Source organism: Crocodylus porosus, unplaced genomic scaffold, assembly GCF_001723895.1.
Source record: "Crocodylus porosus isolate Cpor-Errol unplaced genomic scaffold, CroPor_comp1, whole genome shotgun sequence".
NCBI classification, from domain to species: domain Eukaryota; kingdom Metazoa; phylum Chordata; order Crocodylia; family Crocodylidae; genus Crocodylus; species Crocodylus porosus.
Window position 1 is genome coordinate 18206952 of NW_017728951.1, and position 9670 is coordinate 18216621.

Genomic DNA, 9670 nt, shown 5'->3' on the forward strand with positions numbered 1-9670 from the left:
GAGAAAGGAAGGGAGGAAGCTCAGGTTGGGGCTTGCCCACCCTGTGCTGGAGAGGGGGCAGGTGGATCAGATCTAGTGGAAAATTAAACAGAGACGAATTCAGACTAAAAGAATATTTTAAATGGTAAGGGTAATTAGTCCATTGAATCAGTTTACAAAGGGATATGATGAATTTGTTATTAGTAGTAGTCTATAAATCAAAATGGGATGTCTTAACAACAGAAATGCAGAAATGCAAACAGATATTGTAAGCTTAAAGCTGAAATAAGAGTGCAGTGCTATTGTCTGTGTTACACAGCAAGGCAGAGTAGATGATCATGTGCATCTAGCCTTGAAAACCTGTGATATAATGAGAGGTTTGAGAAGTAACATCTATTTAGTGTACCTAAAAGAATCTATGAACAAAAAAAAAGTGACATTTTTTGGGCTATTTATCTTACTGCATAAGCCATGTATGGACTATTTACTTAACTCCAATAAATTGTTAAATTCCTTTATATCCTGCAGTATCCTGTAATGCCATAAGGTAAATATTGACCTTTTAGTGTGTTCCTCTGCATACAGTATAGCTGCAGAATGCTTTCTAAAAGCCCTGCGATTTTTGCTTTGAGAAAAATGTCTGCTTGATGGCAAGAGGTAAATTTTTCAAAAGCATCTCTGAGCCTGTGGATCATTTTCATCAGCAATTTAGGCATTTAGGAGCTGCACTAAAATGCAGTGGGATTTATGCTCCTATGGGTGCATACAGAAGTTACATTTGTTGCACAATTGGCCCCTTTAAAGCATTTTACTGCCACGTCTTGACAGAAGTGCATGGCTGCAGAGTGCTTTACAAGTCCCAGATTGTGCAGCAAATTAACCCCCATTATATGAGAATATATGGGTGGATTGGAGCCCTACCCCACAACCTCAGGGGGGATCCAATCCACCTGCCCCCTCTCCAGCACAGGCTGGGCAAGCCCCAACCCAAGCTCCCTCCCTGCCTTTCTCTCCCATCACGTAGACAGCACCGGAGCTGGGACGGCAGAGGACGGGGCTAGGGGAGAGAAGCTGCAGAGATGCAGTTTCTTGGCTGGATCAGCTTCAAAGCAGAGCTGGATCCCACACCCTCCTGACCAAACTGCCAGGAGGGTCGGTCTAACTCATGAACATCTGTTGGGTCAGGAGTCATTCCAACTCATGGCACTTCTTGTGAAGCTCCACAGATTAGACCAGGGAGCTGCACATCTGTAAGGGCCCTAAGTGTCTATAGGCAAGATTACTACTGCTAGACTGAGTGTGCAGTGAGCTAGGCCATGATCTTCCAGCAAACACTAACACTGTATACAGACGCTAACAGCTTTTACAAAGGTCAGCTCCATTTGACATGGCATACTCCATTAGCAAAGAAGAGTCTGTGCAAGTCAGTGTGCACGTGCTACTCTGGAGTTAGTAAGCTGCAATGCATAGAGCTATTTTTAATGGGAACTAAGAGTGCCCACATAGGTAGTGTCGGATAGCTGGTGCAATGTGAATTTTTACCTAGGTTACTGAGCATTAACCATCTGGTACAGACTAATCCTATATTTTTGGAGGAATTAGAAGCCTCTGTTTCTCAGAAACTTTACCTAATGGTACACTTCATCCTCTCATCCCTAAAATTTCCCATGAGAATGTGATCACCCCTCACTGCATGTTGCACACACAGGACCTGAATGGTTACCCCGAAGCCGGAGATCAGTAATTGCATATTAAAAAAATAAATAGGGATCCAGAATGCAGGTTACCTGAAATCTACAGAAGGATACTTGAGAAACTTCTTGGCACTGGGTATGAAACAACACCCCCCCCCCCCATCATAATAGGTGCCTGACACCAATTACATTTATTGTGCAATTAACTTCATTATACAATTTTTTTAGACATGTTACACATGCAAAGTAATTCATGCATGATAAAAATGGCCAACCAGCCACAAAGACATTGCTTGAAAAATGTAGAATATTTTTTGGAGCTGGTTTCTATCAGGTTTTAATATGAGTGTGTGGGGTTTCACATATCAGGTATTAGGTCTTTCCTCCAGAATCCCAAAGTGCACTGCTCTCTCCCCCCACTCACTGGCCACCTATCTGCCAATGTTGACAAGCAGCTGGCTGGCAGCATCAGCATATGCGGGAAGGAGACAGCCCCAGTCTCAATGCTGAAAATGGGCTACCGAGGGAGCAGGTTGCAAGGTTCCCCAGGGTTGAGGGGTTCCCCCTGCCAGGAACCTGGCAAACCCCATGCTCAAGTATTAGGGACCAGGGCACAGGCGAGTTTGGAGCAGTCACCTGAAAGATGGGTGAAGTCCAGGAGCTGGGTTCCCAGGGAGTCAGAATGAGAGCTGGGATCACCAGCCAAGCTGAAGTCAAGACCCGCCTGCTAGGAGTCAACACCAGAACAAGGAGTTGAAGCCAGAATCTGGATGTGCCAGAAGTCAGAACCAGAAGCAGGAGCCAAGAAACAAAACCAAAGCTCTGATAAGAAAAAGCACGAAGCACACAGAGGTCAGGAGCAAGGACCTTCAGTCTCTACCCAGACAGAGTACTTCAGGCTGGGCTTAGTTTTTAAAGGCTGGAGAAGGTAGAGCCTGTGTATCCTCAGAGGACTGGCTGCTCTGATTGACTCATTAGGGCCAGCTGGGCATTGCAGGTGATCTCTGTTTCCCTGCAGCTACAGGGGATGAGCTGCCCTGAATTCGGATTGACAACAGCTGGGCCCGGGGCTCTGATCTGGCCTCATGACACCAGCAGCCTTTCCTGCCTCACCCTGCAGTCTCTGAAGGAGCTTCAGGACAAGGCACTTTAAAAGACCAGGTTGCAGGAACCTGGGCTGAACACACAGATTTTAGACATCCCAGGGCTGCATTTGCAGCTGGTTGACCCCAGGGCTGTCCCTAGGCCAGCTGACAACCAGCTGATTGTTGACCATGACTCTGGACAGCCTGGAGTCTTGAACCCAGACCTGGGTGCAAGAATCAGCTGATTGTCAGACCAATCCAGTATTAAACTGGGCCTGGGACTGTAGAGTCAGCTGATTGTCCAACCTGGACCAGGACAGCTCTGGGATCTCAAACTAGAACTGACACTGTGAGACAGTCCAGGATCTGGAGCATACTGGAGGCTGGAGGCAGCCCTAGGTCTGGGATAGAGCCATGCCCTGCTTGATATGCATCTCCACAGTGGTGTGACTGGGGTACATTAATTCCTTTGCATGTGTAACATGTCTAAAAAAATCATATAATGAAGTTAATTGCACAATAAATGTAATTGGTGTCAGGCACCTATTATGACAGGGTTTTTTTTTCATACCCAGTGCCAAGAAGTTTCTCAAGTATCCTTCTGTAGATTTTAGGTAACCTGCATTCTGGATCCCTATTTTTTTTTTAATATGCAATTACTGATCTCCGGCTTTGGGGTAACCGTTCAGGTTCTGTGTGTACAGCATGCAGTGGGGGTGATCATATTCTCATGGGAAACTTCAGTAATTAATGCCTGATAAAAATGGCCAGCCAGCCATAAAGACATTGCTTGAAAAATGTAGAATATTTTTTGGAGTCAGAAATGGCGCACCTCCTGCCACACACATCTGGAATGGCAGAAGGTGCAATGGCTGAGATGGGGGCGTAACATTTCTCCAAACCCAATCATACTATTGTTTCAATGTCTACCAGGGGCTGTAGAAACTGCAAAATATATACCGGACGCCAAACCTAAAAGGACAGTGGTCTCACTAGGAGCTGTTGACAAGGAGAACACAATAGGCCACAGAGAGCAAGAGACTGAAGCTGTGAATAACTAATGTCACTAAGCGCAGGACGTGGAATTTGACCGCGTAGGACATACCCACTTGACCACAAACATGGAGATCAGTCATTGTACATTGCAACCATAAGCGATGCAGAATATAAACTGAAACCTAAGGAAGAATATTTGAGCAACTTCTGTCCATTATTGACATTAGGCATGAAAGAGCTGTCATAGTACAAACAACTGCCTTTCCACGGTGAAGCTCTTGTTCATGCCGATAGCTCTCAGTGGGATCGTTTGTCTTTCTGCCAAACCAGAAGGGAAGCACTGACTGATTATCTAACTAGCGTCCAAATTCTTGGCTGCTACTGGGTAGGATGGCAACATTCCTAATTCCTAAGAGAAGGTGACTTTTCTAGCAGTAAGACCCTATCACTCAGCCAACACCATAGCTGGTGTTTGGCCAGCATGTGTTCCCAGGGGGAACAAATATGTAACGTTATTCTTATAGTTGAAAATAGTTCACTTTTAGGACTCTACCATAGCCACGAGGTTCTAGGTACCTCTCTGTCTTACAATGAGGTAAGAATATTCATATTCCATTAAAAGCCTTTGAGCAGAAAAGTCAAGCAACTCTATTTCAATGGGATTTCCATGCTGAAATCTCTTTGCTTGCCTTAGGGGATGAGGGAACATGTGCCTGGTTTCAGAACATCCACAGCTGAAATTGCCTAATGTCTTTATTTCCGTAATTACTGAGTGGAAACCTTTTCTTGTTTTAGCATCTGATATGGGAGTCCCTTGGGACTGAGGAGAGAGCTATTGGAGGCACTCCTGAAAAGAGTGTCTGGTTGTGGGCCGCTGGCTACTGTATTGCAAGAGATTTAGGTTTGCAAGTTGATCTTCATGCTTTGAGAACCCGTGTGGAAACGTGTGGTTGCTTTGGAAGTGGCTCTGTTGTTGAGCAGGTGGATTTGTGCTCTCATGAGGAAATTGGGCTGCATTTCAGGAGCCAGGAGAAGAGGAAGAAGCTACACAATCTGTTTCAACAGGGCTACAGATCCTATCACCTAACATGAGTGCTGTGCATCATCAAACACTTTTTCAGGCTGTGCTAAGAACGGAGGTTATGCTGTTAGACTTCAAGCTTATGCAGTGTCATTAAAGTCCCTTTAGTTACCAGTGATATCAACCCTCGTGCTTCAGGGCATAAGCTGATTGCCTTCAGGGGTCAGAAAGGAACGTTTCCTTCTACGATAAAGCATTGCACAATTAGCTAGGGGTGCTATGAAGGCTTTTTTTGCTTTTCTATAGCATCAGTTAAGCTTAGGCCAGTGCCATAGAGAAAAGATGTTGGGCTTGATTGACCATGATCGATGCTGGTTTGACAATTCACATTCCTCTGTATTGCGATTTGTTTTAGGACACACTAGAGCACACCCCAGTATGCGAATAACACCGTGCCTTGCTCAGACCAGGAGCACAAATTCACTTCATCAGTGTGCTCTACCAACAAGGGCAACAGCCATCAGGAAGAGCTGTCACACAAGACTGACCGTGGGGACTTCATGGGTAGTTACAGTACATGCGTGTCCCCTGTGGTTCAGCCATTAGAGAGATCCCTGATACACACCAAAGAGTGGGGTTTTTAGTCTTAATTCTATATTTTAATTCACTGTTCACTATCATACAGGAGATGAATAAAGTGGGCATATTTGTGGTCTTATTTTTGTCGAGTTTAGATATTAAGGATGGAATTCTTTTCCCCAAGAGCCTTTTGGTGGGATTTTTGTGTTTTCACAGGTGTAACTGGTTTCTGTTCAGGTAAAACTGAACTGATCTCACAGGAGAATTTTGGCCTACACGCATCGGGAATCGTGTTAGTTGCTGACTGATGTGGTGAGAGCTAATGTCTAAAATATTCTTTGGTTATTGTTAAAATATAGCAGAAGCCATTTAATGATTGGATAAAGTAAATGGATAAAAGCTCCTCAAACCAGAAACTAATAAAATTAAAAAAGAAGAGGTGGGGAAAGGGAAGGAGGGAGAGAGAAAACCTGAATTTAACTTTTTCTCTGAGTTCAGCAGGAGTGTCAAGTCCATTATTTTTTGACTCCACTTATTTTCAGAGCAACCTCTTTTTTTTTTTTTTTTTTGGAACAAATCATTAAGGCAAAAATGTCCTCTCGTAACATGTTTGTCATGTAATGGTCACGTCACAGCAATCCATCCCTTTTTTTCTCTGGGATTCATGCCAAGTGCTAAGCCAGAAAACCTTGTTATATTAATTATGAAGAAAAAACATGTTTTATTAAAAACTAGCCTGCTGAATATTCTGTCGTGCTGCTTTTCAGTGACAGCAGAATTGCGTTTGCATTTTAGAAACGTTAATGACTTTTCAGGGGTGGAGATGCATAGTTTATTTTCCTTAGCGATGTTTACAGGGAAGTGGGATTAAAACTGTCAATGCTAATTAACGGAGCTACTATTTAAGAGTAGTTAGGAAAATTTGTAAGAGATTTGAAGTTGGGCTAGGAGTCCACCTCTGCTCGCCGCGCTGGAATTGCTGGAATTAAGGCAACCTATTCGTTGTGAGTTTGCTTAGATCTGATTGTGTTGTCACATCTACAAAACAGTCATGGACACACCATAGTATTGATCCCCCAGCACGTTGTCAAATGCACGTGTGGATCAAGTATGCTGTATCCATTGCGGTTGGTGGACGGATAGTCCTAATGATGCACCAATTAATAAAAACCCTATTGTGTTGTGCAAAATCACTGATCATAAATTCATCAGTCGGGTCAAAAACACACCCTTGACTCCATTTGAAAAAAAATTATAATGCTCTCCACGGGTATCTTGATATATTTCTCCCAGAGGACTCAATTTCAATGCGTCAACATCTAGAATTTTGGAATGAATTGCAACAAACCTGAAATCGTGCAAACTATTAAAAGCAGAAGGAAAAATCGAAAACCTTTCATAAGAAAATCTACATGATCAAAGTGCTTGGAGGAACAGAAGTGTTTTTTTACCAGTTACTTTTAACTACTCTTTGGGCACGTCTACACATTGCCCTATGGCGACACTGTTACTGTGCCGTGCTTTTGGAAGCATTGTACTAAAGCACGGCTCAGTAGCCGTCTGTACTGTGCCATATGCCCAGTGCATGGTTAACTGCCCATACTGCACCGAATGCACGGTTATTTTTAGCAGCTACTTCAGCATAGTGGCACGCTATAATGGGGGAGTGTGCTGCTATGGCAAAGTAGCTGCTGGGCACGAGTAGACACCCCTGTATGCTACATCAGTGTAGTGCATTGCTACAGAGATGTCGCGTCATGTGTAGATGTGCCCTTTGCTTTCAAGTCATTATTTCATTTTCTTTAAGGGCAGAGTGAATAGATCTGAAAGAGTTGTGATACACCAGTGATTTGGTGCTCCCTAGCCACGTTGAATATATTATTATTAACCTTTTCCTCCTGACGTTGGAGATGTAAAATTTTGGGGTTTGTTAACAGAGAGGAACTTTGTCTTAGCAACTCTGGAGCTATCTGGTGGTGGTTCACTCGTGGTACCAAAGCTGAATACCTTATTTATGAGAAATAAACAGACTTCACCCACAATTATCCCCACTGAAATCAATGCAATCGTTTGCCTGGTAAAATGCTCCTACATCTCAAGATATCAGCAACTAATCCCAACATACCACATTAATCTATGATGCTTTCTGGTTGATATTCACTCCTTTGCTGAATACCCTCTCAAGCCTCATACCTCACTTAAAAGCCGAATCCCTTTTTGGATACCACTTCATTGCACAAACTATCTGAGCGGGGTGGCTTTGGCTGTTTTTGTGTAAGCCTGCAAAACAGCCACGTTCAGACATCCCATTGGCCCATAACTGAGTACTTAAATCCTTTCCATAACAGCAGTCCCTGTGAAGACACCTCATCCTTCCTAAGGCACCAACAACACTCCTGGACTGCAGAAGGAAGACTTCTTTTTGAACCTCTGCCGATGATCCGCTTACTCCATGAAGCATCCAGATTGAGAGCCCTGTCTCCCCATTGTCACCACTGTAGTGCTGGTTGCCATTTTCACTTCTTATGGTCTGACCAAGAATAAAGTCAGCAAAGTCAAAAAAGAACAGACCCTAATGCCTTATATATGGAAAACAAAACAAAATAACAATAAAAAAACAACCCTTGCTAAGCTTTTTGCCTTACTAAATCACACGGGAGGTGGTTTCATAAGAATATGCAAAGTCAATAAGGTTTTGCCTTTTTTTTGTTGCAGACATCCACTTTTTCATTTCACGTGGCCTTAGATGGCATTGCGGGACTCTTTTTTTAACGAAAGTACCGAACTGGCTGCCTTTGTATTTATCTCCTTAAATAAAATGGCCAAACAGAACTTCTTAATTTATCCTCTTATTAAAGCTGTCACCTCCCCATAAAGTCCCAGATGTATCACTAACCGTATGGGATGTTTAGCTAAGTCATCCCATGACACTGTACTAACACCGCAATTTCAAAACACACTAACCTGCACCAGAATTAGCTTAAACAAAGTCCAACGTTTTGTTTAACAATACACAAACACCACCAAACACCCATGCAACCCTGCATGTTTCATGAGTCCTTCTCCAAAAACCCTCTGAAAGGATGAAGGTTTCCAGCTACGAGGACCACATATCATGATTTGTATGGTTTTTGTATCATAGGGAACTGAGACTTGCAGGTTTCTGAGCAGCATCTGATTAAATACATGGCACAGAACCCCTATTGTATGGACTCATGCTATTTGTGCTTATATGAAGAATAATAATAATAATAAAGGAGGAGTCAATACTAGATCAATTAGATCTAGTTGTTCTGGATTGTCAGGTATGACGGCGAACTAAACAAGCTGATTTTGAACATGTCTTTACTGAGCAGAATACACAGTAATATATACATGCTCTCCTAGTGAAAACCGTGGTATGGATGATGCACAGAAGAACATTGACCACCAAGTTGACATCCTTATTTATTAATAATGCAGCATGTGGGCCTGTGGGCCCACCGGTGCTGTGCAAACACAGAATAAAGCTGGTTTCTGCCTTCTAAGACCTACAATTTAAGATAACAGGTGGATACAGACAGGCTGATGGTCAAGGGACTATGAGGAAACAAGGCAAAACTGTTTAACCAATTGTCAAATATTTACGGCATTTTGTAACAGATTTTCACCAGTGGGAGACCTGACCCACAGTGTTTATTAGACATGGTGTCACCCCCCTGCTTCTTTACTGTCTCTCCAGACATATTCTGACACTGCTCCATCTTTCAACTTACATTCTTATTACATTTTTCTTCTCTGTCCACTTGTCCCTGGAGACTCACCTACCTGAGATGCCATCTCAGTAATGCTTGAGGGTTTCACATTTTTAGATCCACAGTATTCCAGTGGACTTATATTTAGGCTAACCAGTACTTTTAGTCCCTGACACGCAGCTGATCTTTGTAAGCAATAGGTAACAGTTCTGCAAATAACTGAACGTGGCTATAGAGGCATACTGCTGAAGTATACTTACACAGAAAGGTGCATTCCCCAGCAAAATGATCACAGGAAAAAACTGAAAGGACACAACACCGTTAACCATCCTTACACTCCCAATGTTTTCCTCAAATGAGTTTTCATTTGTTGTCTATGTCCTCACCTCCCCCCAGTCAATCTATAATGGTTAAAAAGTGAGTTATCCAATGCAAATAATTAACTATGCCTCCAATATTGCTTAATAGTTAATGCTTAGTCAACAGACTATCTTGTCTGAAAAATTGCTACCTCTGAATCCTGTCCAGCTGATCCTGACTTGACAACTGGCGAACATGTCAAAACAGTGACTCTCAGGCTGC

General features: G+C 43.0%; 1 protein-coding gene across 2 annotated transcripts in view; it reads right to left on the minus strand.

Moving 5' to 3' along the window:
* HABP2 (hyaluronan binding protein 2) overlaps positions 1-9467 on the minus strand; it is a 37120-nt gene extending 27653 nt beyond the window's left edge. The window contains exon 1 of one of the 2 annotated variants that reach the window (XM_019556212.1): positions 9349-9467. In XM_019556212.1, coding sequence (XP_019411757.1) covers positions 9349-9417 — 69 coding nt within the window. In that variant the 5' untranslated portion in view covers positions 9418-9467. The remainder of the gene's footprint in view (positions 1-9348) is intronic. The other variant, XM_019556211.1, reaches the window with a different exon arrangement.
* Positions 9468-9670: the final 203 nt, after the last annotated feature.